The sequence below is a fragment of the Molossus molossus genome, unplaced genomic scaffold, assembly GCF_014108415.1.
Source record: "Molossus molossus isolate mMolMol1 unplaced genomic scaffold, mMolMol1.p scaffold_m16_p_21, whole genome shotgun sequence".
NCBI classification, from domain to species: Eukaryota; Metazoa; Chordata; class Mammalia; order Chiroptera; family Molossidae; genus Molossus; species Molossus molossus.
The window spans coordinates 1,613,207-1,628,545 of NW_023425357.1; the positions used below are offsets into that span (position 1 = coordinate 1,613,207).

The 15,339-nt window shown below is 52.4% G+C and overlaps 1 protein-coding gene across 2 annotated transcripts; it reads right to left on the reverse strand.

Annotated features, from left to right (window-relative positions):
* Positions 1–14,684, reverse strand: ZNF71 (zinc finger protein 71). Of its 2 annotated transcripts, none has more exons than XM_036274215.1 (4): positions 14,650–14,684; positions 10,832–10,900; positions 7,189–7,315; positions 1–1,982 (listed from the first exon to the last, which is right to left on the reverse strand). In XM_036274215.1, exons 2-4 carry the CDS (start codon positions 10,862–10,864, stop codon positions 514–516), a joined length of 1,629 nt encoding a protein of 542 aa, XP_036130108.1. In that variant the 5' UTR covers positions 10,865–10,900; positions 14,650–14,684; the 3' UTR covers positions 1–513. The 2 variants fall into 2 exon arrangements, with proteins under 2 accessions (XP_036130108.1, XP_036130107.1); XM_036274214.1 differs by lacking the exon at positions 14,650–14,684 and adding an exon at positions 11,885–11,945.
* Positions 14,685–15,339: the final 655 nt, after the last annotated feature.

Sequence of the window (15,339 nt, forward strand, 5' to 3'; positions counted from 1 at the left end):
ATGAGCTTGGCAACTTCTACTGCTTATTAGCTTGAGGCCTTCCAGCGAGTGTTGTAGAGAAACTGGGAGGGGTACGGGGACAGATGTGGACAACCTGACCTCTGGACTAGATCCAGGCATGTGTGACAACGTGAAAATGTCCCATGTTCACTTATGGAACCCACTTCCCCACTCTTTCTTCCCCTCCCCCTCCTCCACTTGACTATCAAGGAGCCGGAGACCCAGAGACACTAAATACGTTGTCCAATCTTACGACAGTTTACTCCGACCTCGATCTGGAGCCACAGTGAACCTGGCCTCGGTTCCAGATACTAGACCTGAAGGAGCTTGCTTTTCACTGCGACTGTGCAGATGCTCCGGAAGGAGCTAGTGTACAAGGCGCGTCCTGTTCCCAGCGCCCAAATTCCTAAGACCGTGGGCTTCTCTCGACAGCGCACTACCCGTGGGTTTCGCAGTCAAAAGTCCAGCACTGCCCCGTGCTCAGGGCCGACCGGCCTCGTCTGGATCCCCGGGCTACGTGTGGATCCTCAGGTGTCGCGTGAGGTTGGTGTTCCGGCTGAAAGTCTTCCCGCACTCGCCGCACTCGTAGGGCTTCTCCCCCGTGTGGATCCTCCGGTGGACGATGAGCGAGGAGTTCTTGATGAAGGCCTTGCCGCACTGGCCGCACCTGTAGGGCTTCTCCCCGGTGTGGATGCGCTGGTGCTCGATGAGGTAGGCGCTCTGGCTGAAGGCCTTGCCGCACTGTGCGCACGCGTAGGGCTTCTCGCCGGTGTGGCCGGTCTGGTGCACCAGCAGGGACGAGCGGCTCGCGAAGTGCTTCTGGCAGGTGGCGCACTCATAGGGCTTCTCGCCGGTGTGCACGCGCCGGTGCTGGATGAGCGAGGAGTTCTTGCTGAAGGCCTTGCCGCACGCGCTGCATTCGAAGGGCTTCACGCCGATGTGGAAGCGCTGGTGCTGGATCAGGTAGGCGCTCTGGCTGAAGGCCTTGCCGCACTGGCCGCACGCGTAAGGCCGCTCGCCAGTGTGCTTCCTGCGGTGCAGCGTGAGCGACGAGCTCTTGTTGAAGGCCTTGCCGCAGTCTCCGCACGCGAACGGCTTCTCGCCCGTGTGCGTCCGCTGGTGCTCCGTCAGGTGCATGCTCTGGCTGAAGGCGCGCCCGCACACGGCGCACACGTACGGCTTCTCCCCGGTGTGCGTGCGCTGGTGCACGACCAGGTGCATGTTCTGGCTGAAGGCCTTGCCGCAGTCCCCGCACGCGTACGGCTTCTCCCCGGTGTGGATCCTCTCGTGCTGGGCCAGGGACGAGGTCTTCCGGAAGGCCTTCCCGCACACGGCGCACACGTACGGCTTCTCCCCGGTGTGCGTGCGCTGGTGGACGGTCAGGTTCATGCGCTGGCTGAAGGCCTTGCCGCAGTCCCCGCACCGGTACGGCTTCTCCCCGGTGTGCACGCGCTGGTGGATGGTGAGGGACGACCGCTCGATGAACTGCTTCCCGCACGCGGCGCAGGAGAAAGGCTTCTCCCCGGTGTGGGTCCGCTGGTGCTTCATCAGGGACGAGCTCCAGCCGAAAGCCTTGCCGCACTCCCTGCACTCGTAGGGCTTCTTCTCCGCCTGGAGTTTGGACGGAGGGCTGAGGCCTGCGGTGCCCGAGTTCTTCCTGTGCATGGCGGGCGGCAGAGTCCCCGCTCCTCTCTGTCCCTCCGATCTCGGCGGGGCCGGCGTGGGGCTCTCGGGCACGACGAATGCCTTAAAGCCACGACATTCAGGGGCTAACACCTGGGAAATGTCCAGCCGCCCCAGGCAGGTCCCTGCACCCCCCTGCCGCGGCCCCGTCCGGTCACCCTGTGTCCCCGCTCCTTGGCGGGTGGAACCCGGGGCACCGTTCCTCGGGGGTCCTTCCGCCACCCCCCCCACGGATGGTCTGTCTTCTGAAACGTCTTCCTGTGAGTCCGATTCTTTCATGTCAGGTCTAGACTCCAAGTCTGAGGGGAGGGGGAAAGAGAAGACGACACACATGTAGTTAACAACGCTGGGAGGGAGGAACTTCCCAAGACACGGCAAGGCACCCACTGGGAGTAAGTGACGCCTGTCGCGGGCCCAGAGGGAGAAGGGGAGCAGTGAGCGGACACAGTGCGGTTTAAAGAGGTGGCAGAGAGCGAGAGGTCCCCTCAGAAGTGGGTGCAAAGGCGGGCAGCAGAGCTCAGAGCTGGGCGGACCGACACCTGGAGAGAAAGGGGAGGAAGGCGGCCTTAGAGGAGCGGATCAAGGCTCCCACAAACCCAGTGAGGGATTTCTGCCCTGAGCCCCTGGCTTCCAGGCCTCATCCTGCACACCCCCTCAAAGCACTGACTTTTTTTTTTTTTATATCCTCACCCGAGGATATTTTTCCATTTTTTGTACAGATAGACTGGGAGGGAGAGAGAGGAAGGGAGAGAGAGAGAGAAACATCGACCTGAAGGGACACATCGAGTGGATGCCACCCGCACGACCAACCAGGGCCGGGGACAAACTGCAACCGAAGTACGCGCCCTTAGCGGGAACCAAACCCAGGTCTCTCCGGACCGGAGGCCGACGCTCTAACCGCTGAGCCAAACTGGCCAGGGCAAAGCACTGACTTTTATTAGATAAGAGGGAACCCTCATGTGGAATGTACTGGTTGTCCTCCATCGCCCCACCCACCAGCCCTGCCCCCCCTCTTTGACCACGTCTCTCCCTGCTATCAATCCCCTCCTTCGTGTGTCCCCTGAATCTCTCATTCTGTTTCCAGTCTGGGGGCTCTCCTGAGTTCCAGACTCTGCATCATGGACCTCAAAGCATTTAAAACCTGTGAGAGCTGCCTGGCAGGTGTGGCTCAGTTGGTTAGCGTTGTCCTCCCATGCACCAAGAGGGCCCCAGTCTGATTTGTGGTCAGGGCACATCCCCAACAGGGAGTGTGCAGGAGGTAGCCAATGCATGTTTCTATCTTTCCCTCTCCTTTCCTCTCTCTCTAAAATCAATACAAACATTAAACAACAAAACAAACATAACTGTGAGATCTTACACAAAAATCTCACAAAAAAGTGAAGATCCTTGTCCTGGCTGCTTTGGCCCAGCAGTTAGAGTGTCCTCCCTCAGACCAAACAGTCACAGGTTCGATCCTGATCAAGGGCACATACCGGAGGCAACCAATCGATGTGTCTTTCTCACATCCATGTTTCTCTCTCTCTCTCTCTCTCCCTCCCTTCCACTCTATCTGAAAATCAATGGGAAAATATCCACTAGTGAGGATTAACAACAATAAAAGTGAAGACCCAGCCACATGGAGCCCTCCTTCCTAGGAGGCCACAAGAGGAGCAGGAGTAAGCAGCTGGCCCCCTCCACCATTTAAGCTCCCACTGGCCCCCACTCCTGAGTCTGAGACCTGTCCCCTGACACTGATGCCACCTAAGTGGATACTGCCAGCACAGACCTCCTCTCTGAGCTCTGCCCACTGGGTGACCCTTTCGACAGTGCAAACCTAACACATTTGATATGAAGCTTGTGATTTTGGAACCTCCAACCCCAAAATATTAAACAGAAAGGCTCATCAGAGACTTAGTGAAATAAGTCAGACACAGACAAACCGATACTGGATGATTCCACTCATGAGGCAGCCAGAGTCGTCCAATTCACAGAAAGTAGGACAATGGGTGCCTGGGGCTGGGGGTAGGAGGAGAGCTGCTGTCTAATGGGGACAGATTGTCAGTTGGGGATGATGAAAAGCCTTCTGGAGCCCTGGCCAGTGTGGCTCAGTTAGTTGGGCATTGTCCTGTACACCAAAGGGTGGCAGGTTCAGTTCCCAGTTGGGGCACGTAAGGGAGGCAACGGATTGATGTTTCTCTCTCATATCAATGTTGTATCTCTCTCTCTCTCTCTCTCTCTCTCTCTCTCTCTCTCAAATCAATGAAAAAAACACATCTTCAGGTGAGGATTAAAAAAAAAAGTTTGGGAGACAGATGGTGTGATGGTTGCACAATATGAATGTATTTAATGCCACTGAACTGTGCACCTAAAAATACTTAAAATGGTCAAATTGATGCTATGTATATTTTGTTGCCATTAAGAAAATTTAAAAAGACCTTTTAATTGATAAAGATTTAGTAGTCATCCTTGACTCATCCCGTCCCTCCCACTGTCCAGACTATTAACACATGCACAGGCCATGAAAAACAGCTTGAACTGAACTGGGTCTACACATCCTCACTGCCCATGATGCAGCCAGCCCCCCCGAGTTTCCTGCCCGAAATGTAACAACAGCCTCCACTCTCACCCTCTACACCTTCTCCACTCCTCAGGAAGAGGATCATGAGTCGGACCAAACCCTCCAGTGTCTTCCCAATACACTGGGGATCAGAGTAAACACCTTCCTACTCTCCTGACTCCTTCCTTTGATTTCCTTGGGCATGTCAAGTGCTTCCTGCCTCAGGGCCTTTGCATCGGCCGTTCCCCTGGCCTTCCTAAGGGGGTTCATCCTTGAGGCCTCAGTTAGCCTTCATCCCCCACGGCAGGTGGAAAGGAAGGCCCTGCCTGTCATTCTGTCTCCTGCTTCCTTGTGAGCACTCATCACAGCGTTCATCCCTGATCTGCTTATTACCAGCTTCCCCAGTGGAAAGTGAGTCCAGTGAAGGCAGGAGCCTTGCTGGTCCCCAGAGCCTACACAGCATCTGGCACACACAAGGCACCTGATGAACATTCACTGAGCATTGGCCACATGCTGGTATGGTGCGAAGTAGCCCACAAGAATTGTTTCATGCAACCCGGCCAATGGCACGTAGGTGCTGGTAAGATTGCACCCATTTCACAGATGGGGAAACCAAGGCTCTGAGAATGGAATCACACCCTCAAGGTCACACAGCACATTCAGTCAAGTGGTCACATCCCTGAGTCACTGTTTGGCTACATGTCACTGTCCATCCCAGAGGAAAGCATTTGAGAAGTACTTAAGGTAGGAGAAGGATCTGGTTTGGTGACCCCGGGGGCGTGGGTGTGACGCTCAGATGTCAGGGCAGTGGCGGCCTGGGCCATGAGGCTAAGCGTAAAGTTCCAGAGGGAAGAGGGAAGGAGGGTGATGGTGGGTTTGGTTTGGAGACATTGGATCTGAGACTCACTGGGGACATAACTGGCCTGTGGCTGCAGAGATCAGAGAGAGAAGAGTCTTGGTTGTGAATATGGTTGGAAGCACAATCTCCAAAGAAAATAATTGATAAACTGGACTTCATCAAATTAGAAACTTCATCAACAAATGGTGTGGGGGCACGTGGGTATCCAAAGGACTTTGGGTAATGGGCCCACGATGCAATATACAGATGATGTATCATAGACATCTATGCTCGAAACCTCTATGATCTTATTAACCAATGTCACCCTAATGAATGTAATAAAAAAAACAACAGTGACATTAGCCTCTTTTTACATCATTCACAACAATTAACTCACAATGGACCAAAGACCAATATGAAAAGCTAACATTTTAAAAGTCTTAGGAGTCAGTCTTCGTGGCCTTGGGCTGGACCACATTAAAAGGAAAAACATTTGTGTCTGAAATGATACCGTCAAGGAAGAGAAAAGACTACCCGCAGAAAGGGAGAAATAGGTGCACAGCCTGTGTCTGATAAAGGACTTCTATCAAGAATTAACAGCAAAAGCCCTGGCTGGTTTGGCTCAGTGGTGAGAGCATTGGCCTCTGGACTGAAGGGTTGAGGGTTCAATTCCTGGTTAAGGGCATACAGCTGGGCTGCAGGTTCAGTTCCCAGCCCTGGTCAGGGTCATGTGGGAGGCAACCAATCGATGTCTTTCTCACATCGATGTTTCTCTCTCTCCCTCCCTCCCCCTCTACTCTATATAAATAAATAAATAAATAAATAAATAAATAAATAAATAAATAAATAAATAAATGGAAAAATATCCTCGGGTGAGGATTAACGACAAAATTAACAGCAAAAGAATATGTAAAGAACTTTCAAAACTGAGTAAGAAGGAAACAACCCAACTGAAGAAAACAGACTAAAGATTTGAACCAGACACTTCACAGAGGAGAATACAGAGATGGAAAGTCAGCACTTGAAAAGATGGTCAGTATCAGAGGGAAACTGGAATGTAGTAAGACTGCGCATCTCACCTAAAATGAGAAAGACTGGGCGGATTTGGTTCTGACAAACACATGCGGCCACTGCAACTTCTGACGCTTGCTGGTGCAAGTGAAAAACGAGACAACTGCTTTGGACAAGAGTTTGGCAGCTTCTTAAAAAGCTGAATACACACCTACATGTGACCCAACCATTCTCGGCAGAAAGGAAAGCATATGCCTAACAGAACAAATGTCCAGAAGTGGAAATAACCCAAACATTGATCATCAAGTGAGTGGGTAAACATACTGTGGTCGATCCATGATGTAGAATATTACTCAGCAATAAAAAGAAGTGAACTACTGATACATAGGGACAACGTGGGTGAACCTCAAAAAATGATGCCAAATGTATGAAGTCAGACCCCCCCCCAAAGAATACATGCCTTAAAAGTCCATATATATAAAATTCTAGAATAGGCAAACTGAACTACTGTGACCTAAAGCAGATCAGTGGTTGTCTAGGGATGGAGGGTGGGGAAAAAGAAGGAGAAACTTTTGGGGCTACTGGATTTATTTGGATCACGGTGAATGTTTCCTGGGTATAGACAAATGTTAAAAGGTATCAAACTGTTTGCGTTAAATATGTGCGGTTAATTGGCCAATTATACCTCCACAAAAACTGTTAAAGAAATGGGACCAGCCCTGGCCAGTGTGGCTCAGTGGGTTGGGTGTCGTCCCATGAACTGAGAGGTCACTGGTTCAATTCCCGGTCAGCGCTCGGGTTGTGGGCTCGATCCCCAGTAGAGGGTGTGCAGGAGGCAGCTGATCGATGTTTCAAACTGGCCTCCTGGTACACAGGAGGATGCTCAACTAACTGAGCCATACCAGCCAGGGCCAGTCTTTTTTTCATTTATTCCTAGGAGCTTTTTTTATATTTATAAGCCTCTGACCATTATACATGTGATAAATACCATTCCCCATTTCATCACCGAACAGCTTTACTTTGAGCTTCGAGTAATCTGAACGTTCTCCCTGGTCAAATCTGGCAGTCTTTTTTAGTCTTTGCAATCCTGCAGTGACAGGCAGTGAAGCTGTCCCCTTACCCAGCGAGACCAGGTTCCTGTAGTTCTCCAGCATCACGTCTCTGTACAGGTCCTTCTGGGCAGGCTCCAGCTGCTGCCACTCCTCCTGGGTGAAGTCCACAGTCACATCCCTGAACGTCACTGACTCCTGTAAGAGGAAACCCACACCACTCACTGCAGGGCCCTCCTCACAGAGGTCGGGAGAAGTGGCCAGAGGGGCCGAGAGGATCAGGGAAGGCGCTCAGGACGTATCTGACGGGATTTCAACAAGGTGCAGGGCTCTGAAGGGCCTGACCACTCAGTGTTCTTGGTGCCTACACACGACGGGACAGTCCGCAGACAGACGAAGGAAATATGGGACCGTTCGGAGCAGAAAGTCAGAGCTGGAAAACAGGGAAGGAATCAACAGCAAAGTGACCATAACCCAGTGAACTGACATGTGCATGAGGAGCCAACACAGGTGGTCTCCTCGATGGAGTCCAGTCATGCGACAAGCTGGCTGAGCCCCTGCGAGCTGTGGCACTGAGCTAGCTGCTGGGACACACATGGAAGGTTCTAGAAGTCGTTCCTCGTGGGAGAGGCAGAGGGAAACACCCGTAACCGACCCGCAATCTGATCATTACCATCATGAGCGTGAACAAAACTCTCCAGGTGCCTGAGCAACAGCGGCTCTAGGGGGTGTCCAGGAGGCTGGAAAGGAGTGGACTGTGTGGAGAATTAGTAGGTCAGTATTTGGGGAAGGACTGGGGGGAGGGGAGGTGAGCCAGGACCCACGGCCCAGGCAGACGGGAGCCCTGAGGAAGACGATGCTGTGACCCTGTGCATGAATGAATGTGGCTCAGCAGCACGGGGGGCGATTACAAGATGATGACAATGTCGTCCGTCACAGCAGTAACGACGCCCGTCACTCTCTATGCAATTGCTCTGTGCCAGGCACTATTCTAAGCCATGTTACTGGTTGAATTTTGTGTGGAATCCCTGTGTGGAAGTACGTGTTCCCAGCACCAAGGAACAGGACCTTATTTGCAGCAGGGTCAATGCGGGTGTAATGAGTTAAGATGAGGTCACACTGGAGAAAGGTGGCCCCTAATGCAATAGGACATTTGGACGCAGAGACACGCTTTGAAGTCACTGCCACAGTTGAGGGCACAAACTCATCCTTCACCTCTCAAAGTCTCCTCCTGCCCCCCTTTACGTTTATTTATTTTTAATCTTTACTGAGGATATGTTTCTACTGATTTCAGAGAGGGAGGAAGGGAGAGAGAGAGGAAGAGAAACACTGATGGGAGAGAATATCTACTGATTGCCTTGGACATGTTTCCCAACTGGGGACCAAACCCGCAACCTAGGTATGTGCTGTAACTGGGAATCGAACCCACACATTTTTGTGTATGGGACAATGCTCCAACCCACTGAGTAACCCAGCCAGGGCATCAGGCTGTATTTTTTAAAAACTCAGAATGTAATCATACTAAAATTAAGGAAAAAAAACCCTGGACACCCAAATGCCAACATACTGAAATGACAACTGTGAACAAGTCCTTCTAAGTAATGTTGGTGAAAGAAGAAACCAAGGCAAGGTAACAGTGGGAACATCATGGTGCAGCTGCATTGGAAAATAGTCATATCGTTCTTAAATGGTTAAACATACTGTTATCAAAGGACCTGGAAATTCCGCTCCTACACCCAAGAGAAGAAGTGCTCAAACAAGAAACTGTACACGAATGTTCACAGCAGCATTACATAACGACCCAGATGTATACCACCTGATAAATGGATAAACATGTGGTCTAGCCATACAATGGAATATTATGTAGCCACGAAAAAGGATGGAACACCTGCTGATGAACCTCAAAAACCTGATGCTCAGTGAAAGCCGCCAGATACAAAAAACCACATAGGATGTAACTCCATTAATAAGAAATGTCCAGAATAGGCAAAGCCAGAGGCAAGAAGTAAATTAGTGGTTGCCAGGGGCTGGGGGTTGATGTCATGAATGAGCGTGACAGTTTTCTGGGTGATCAAAATACAGGGTGGAGCAAAAGTAGGTCTATCTTTGTTCGTATTGAAAATAATATAGTCCTGGACAGTGGGGCTCAGTTGGTTGGAGAGTTGTCCCATGGACCGAAGGGTCGACAGTTCAATTCCCAGTCGAGGCACATGTCCAGGTTGAGGGTTTGATCCACAGTCAGGGTGCATATGGGAGGCAACTGGCGCATCGATGTTTCTTTCTCTCTCTCTCACTTCCCCTTTCTCTAAAATCAATAGGCATTGTTCTCGGGTGAGGATTAAAAAAAAAAAAGAATGCTAAGATTCCTGTAGACTGGCAAAGCACAGGATAGGCCATTTGCCTGCACGCAGAAATGGCCAATAAACATTTTCTAAGCCAATGCTACTCAGAAAGAGATCATATGACACCACGCAGAAAGTTTGTCATTTGTATCCAATAAGCAGAATAAACACCCAGGCAACCACTGGTGTGAAACAGCGGCAGCCCCTCCTGCACGCAGGTGGGAGTATCAACTGTCCCAACCCACACCTATGAAGACTTCCGAAAGGCCTTAAAAATACCCACCCCAACTTTCCTCTGCAAGGAATCACCCCTGAAGAAATCACAAAATGCAGAGGAAAGACGTAGGCCCAGCCATGCATCTTTTTCAATTGTGAAATGTTTCTTGCATAAAAGGAAGTTTAGAGGAAAATACCACAAATAGCAGCCCACTAAAACATCATAAAACACCCAGGGATGTGCACATGTCCCTCCCCAAGGCTCCCCCCACCGCACACACACATTTAGTGCTGGCTGCCCGCTTCTGAAGGTCACTTGTCTAGCACTGCGCTGCCAGGGTCAATGCAGGAAACTTTGTCACACTTGATAGGATGTTTTTAAGCCACTGCTTCCCAGGTGTCCACCAGTGTCTCCCAAGAGCCCCCAGGGCAGGACAGGTTACTCCTGAGCTGCCCTGTCCCCCTCTGTGGTTGACAGAAGCCAGTGTCAGGGCCATACCTCCTTCCTCAGGATGGACACAGCCCCTAGTGGTAGGGGGAAGGGCACGTAATAAGAATAGAACCACAGTTATGTAATGATTATTCACCTTACTAAGTATAGATAAGAGGTTTTCTTAAAGACCCTGGAAACTGGAGGATGAAACGACTGTAAAAAGAGAAGGCGCCTCGGAGCAGGATGGGTCCCTTACTCGGAAAAGAAAACACATTTTGAGAACAGACCAAGGAGAGGACACACTTTGACTTGGCTGCTGTGCCTGCACCTGGACCTGCTCCAGGAGTTTGCTTCAGGAATGTTGACCATCCTCCGGTCCAGGAATGGGCTGAGCTGTTTTAACATCACAGACAATCCACTACCTTGTTATTGGACTTCAAGATCCTGGGAGGAGACACATAGACCATGGACCCTGCAGCCCTTATCCTGCCCCCTTCCCCATAGCCCTTCTTCCTTGTCCCTACATAATCGGCCAGCTAGTGGGTGTTAGAGCAGAATTTCCAGGATGACCTGCTGTTCTCCCCATACTGACGGCATTATTGGAATACATGTGATTCAACCTTGTCTCTGCTTAATTTAGTGTCCTACGCCACTAGGACAGGGCTTGGCCCTGGAGCCTGAGTGGGGCTTGGGTAGGAAGTGCGAGAGGGTGACATGACTCACCAGGGCCTCATCTGTCAGTGGCTGGGCGGCCATCCGTCCACTGCCCACGGTGGCGGGAGGGTGGGCAGGCTGTGTGCAGGGGGAGAAAGAGAAAGGCACAGTGAGAGACCAGGCCAAGGCCCACCAGGACGGACAGACAGACAAACCACCAGGGGACAGGCAGTGAGGGATACTGTTAACTGCAAACACATGGGGGGGGGGGGGAGGCATAGCACGCAAGGCATTCGGCAAACATCTCTGATCTAATTCTCCTAACACTCTGCAAGGTGGATGCTATTTCCACTCACCCCATTTCACAGATGAGGAAACTGAGGCCCAATGAGATAAGTTACTCGCCTAAGATGAGACGGCTGGGAATGGAGCTGGGCCGAGTACGTCTGGGTCCACCTGCTTGCTGCCTCTCAAACGCGCATCGCACCGACCCTCCCCCAACACGCATGCGCACACTGCCCGTCTAACACTGGAGGGAGGAACAGGACCCGCTGTCCCATCCCAGGCCCAAACGGATACTTCAACACCCACCCCACCCTCCGGGGCTCCCCCCAAATCTTGTGGGGTTACTGTGAGGCTCAATGAACAGATACATGTAGGGAACCTGCGGCCATGCGCTAAACAGTAAGAACTGAGTCCGTATCAGGTGTTGATACTGCTGCTGTTAGTTCAGTGTGGTCCAAAGAGTGTGCCGTAGTCGCCTGGGGGCTGGCAGGGGCAGAGCTGAGACAGTCACTTGGGATTGCCTCTGGTATCCAGGACAATGTCTGCTTCACTTATCGAATAGACAGAATAAACGAGCCAACTTCGAGCGCTGGCCAAGGCGCACGGAGCCGGAGCCTTCCGCTCACAGCCCCACAGCCGTCCCGGAAAGTGAGCTGCTGGATGAACCCAGCCCCCAGCAACCCTGGTCCTGAGGCTCTGCCCGTGGCGGCCACCAAAGCTCCAGGTGAAAGGTTACACGTGGACAAACGATATTTATGGTAGCACTGTTCCCAGAAGCAAAACAGCAACCAACCAACAAAACCACCCTGGAGACAAAATCAGTTCCCACAAACCCACCCTGGAGACAAAATCAGTTCCCATCAGGAACTCCAGGTCGCCTCCAGGAAGCAGGAGCGAGCGAGTTCTACCCTCACGGACTTATCTGTGATTTCACGTGGGGTGTGTGCTGCTGGGCAGTGTTTCTGGCCCTTGAATGACGGAAACCTGGTGGGGGAAGGGGGTGCTGTTAACTTTTTCCCCTTTGTATTCCTTTATGTCCCTGGGTGCAGTGACTTAATGATTTTTTTTTTTATCCTCACCCAAGGACATTTTTCCATTTTTTGTTCAGATAGAGCGGAAGGGAGAGAGAGGAAGAGAGAGAGAGAGAAACATCGATGTGAAGGGACACATCGAGTGGCTGCCACCCGCAAGACCAACCAGGGCCCGGGACAAACTGCAACCGAAGTACGTGCCCTTAGCGGGAACCGAACCCAGGTCTCTCTGTAACGCAGGCCGACGCTCCAACCGCTGAGCCAAACCGGCCAGGGCGACTTAATGATTTAAAAAAATTTTTTTTCCCCTTTATTGATTTTAGAGAGAAGGGAGAGGGGGAGAGAGAGAGCGAGAGAGAAACATCCATGAGAGAACATGCCCTCCACTGGAGATTTGGCCCACAACCCGAGCATGTGCCCTGACTGGGAATAAAACCGGCGACCTTTTGGTGCATGGGTTGATGTTCAACCACTGAGCCACACCGGCTGGATGACTTCATGATTTTTAAACTGAATTTAATTTTTTACAAATGCATTCTTTCTGGACTCTCAGTCTCTGACTCCTATTGTTGCACTGTGACGTCAACACCAACTCCTTTTGCTAGAGATGGAGGCGAGGCACAGTGGACCCAGGGTCCCTGGTCCCTTACACCTGTAGGGGCCCTTGAAATACCTTCATTTCTTCTAAAATTATAAGAACAAGCCTGGCCGTTGTGGCTTGCTTGGTTGGGCATAGTCCTGCACCAAGAGGTTGCGAGTTCCATTCCCAGTCAGGGCACATGCCCAGGTTTCAGGCTGGATCCCCAGTGGGGGGCATGCAGGAGGCAGCTGATCAATGTTTCTCTCTCCCTCTTTCTAAAATCAATAAAAATTTTTTAAAAGGGCTTGCTTAGGTCAAATTTTAAAAAATAAAATAATAAGAAAAACAACAACTCTAATCCAGCTAGGATCATATCTGTCTTTACAGCAACCCATTCACAACTATAATTTTTATTTCATTTAAAAGGAGGCACAGTGGCCCTGGAAGTGACATGCGTACGGAGCTGGTGACCCATGAACCAAGTGTGGCTTGAGATCTATGTGGCTGCAAAGCCAGGGGTGCCTCCTTCTCCTCCCCGCACCCCTCTCTGTCCAAGCGTTCTGGCATTTCCTTCCATCCATTGTTTCTAAGCGGAAATCCCCATGGGGAAGCCCTACAACTTTGTCTCAGATGAGCCAGAACGAAAACAAGGATATTCCATCTGTGTGGTGGTTAAGTGTGAGGGCTCTGGAATCTGGATGCCTGGGTGCAGAGCTGGGTGATTCACTTAGTCTCTGAGCCTCAGTTTCCCCATCTGTAAAATGGGGTTGATATGGGTCCCTACCTCAGTTACCAGGAGGCCTATAAAATGCCCAGAACAATACCCTGAGCACACAATATATACTCCCTGAACAAATCAAGACTAGTTAGGATGGGGTAGGGTTCTCTGACCCTCTTTATTAGCCCCACACCTTGTGATCACACACTTCCTGCCCTCCCAGGGCCAGATGACGCTCTGAGGGGCAGGAAAGAGATGGGGATCTGGGTCAAGAAGACAGGCAGCTCCTCCAGGCCCACCTGTCCAGATGTGCATCTTTCATACTAACTTTCGGGAGAGCACACCCACTCGACAGTCAACACACAAATATTCAGCAATACCCAGAGACAAACACAGGTGGACATACAGAGACAGGTAAAGACAGGGACAGGAGAGATGCAGCCCCCACCCCCACACACAGACACACTCACACCCGGAGACACAGACAGATATAGATGAAAAGACTAGACACAGGTGGACACCTGGATGGTACCCTTACACCAAGACACCATGGACTGAAATAAAGGCAGACACGACCCAGCAGTGCGGCTCAGTGGACTGAGTACTGTCCTGTGCACCAAGAGGTCACTGGTTAGATTACCAGTGGAGGCCGGTTGGGCGCTTCATCCCCAGTGGGGGACGTGCAGGAGGCAGCGGATCTATGTTTCTATCTCCCTCTCCCTTCCTCTCTCTAAAATCAATAGAAAGTCATATTTAAAGGGGGAAATAAAAGACAGTAAGGCAGACATACACAGACACAGGAGGTCAACCGCAGAGACCTCTCACAGACAAGGCCTACACACAGGTGGAACCCCAGAGAAATACCTGCCACAGAGGGACCGAGACAGGTAGCCTACAAACACAAGCAGACACAGGAGGCCACACACACACACACACACACACACACACACCACACGCGCGCGCGCTCTTCACCCCCCATCCCATTAGATCCAGCCAGTAACAGCGTTCCTCGCCTCTCCTTCCAGCCCCTAACCCAGCACATACTCCCCTAAGTCTGAGAGGCCGCCCCGGCGGGGGAACCACACACCATCTTTCCCAGCCCGCACTCCTCTCCCCCGGGCCCGCACGCCCCTTACCCGGGTCCGCACACCCGCTCCTCACCCGCACACCCCTCACCTGGGTCGACACAACCCCTCCCCGCCCCGCACACCCTCCCCTCAGCCCGCCTCCGCCACCCTCCTCCCACCCCCGCCCCGCCCGCAACACGACTCACCGCGCGGCTGTCAGGACAATGACCCGCGCCCACTAGGCCCGCCCGGCCCCACTGCGCTTGCGCGGACGGGCCGACTACAATTCCCAGAAGCGCGCGCGCCTCCGCCTCCGCCTGCGCCTGCGCCCGGGCCTCCCTGCGGAGCGCAGCCAAACCGACCCGAACCCGAGGAGCGGCCGCGGCGCTCCCCCTCCCAGAGGCACCCGCGGCACCGCCGTCAAGGGGGCGGGGTTCGGGGGGATTTCGGAGGAGAGCGCGCAGGTGGGTAAGGAGGGAGAGACCCGAGAGATCGAGGATCCCGGCGGGAGCGGGGTGGGGAGGAGAGGGAAAGGGGTGGAGGGAAGGGCTGAGAGAGGAGGGGAGGGGAGATGGGGAGGAGGAGAGAGGAGGAGGGCGGGGAGAGGGCGGAGAGGGGAGGAGGGCTGAGAGGAGAAATGGGCCTTGAAGAAGCAGAGGGACGAGGACGGAAAAACTGTAAGGAACAGGAAAAGGGTGGGAAGGGGAGGAGTGGGAGGCGGCACGTGGAGGTGGAGAGGGAGCTGGAGAGGAGAAAAATACCAGAAAAGGAAGGGTCGTGGGTGGAGACGGGAAGACAAAGCTATGGCCCCTCATCAGACCGTCTGCAGCCCCACCAGGGATGCTGGGTGACTGTCTGGAGCCCGATATGTGTAGGAAATTTGTAAAGCGTACAGA

Coding starts and splice junctions, on each gene's coding strand:
- ZNF71 (XM_036274214.1), bottom strand. CDS start 11,908: ATGGGAACTGATTTTGTCTCCAGG. Junction 10,901..11,884: donor GAACTGATTTTGTCTCCAGG/GTGGGTTTGTGG, acceptor CCCTGCACACAG/CCTGCCCACCCTCCCGCCAC. Junction 1,983..7,188: donor CAGGAACCTGGTCTCGCTGG/GTAAGGGGACAG, acceptor CCCTCCCCTCAG/ACTTGGAGTCTAGACCTGAC.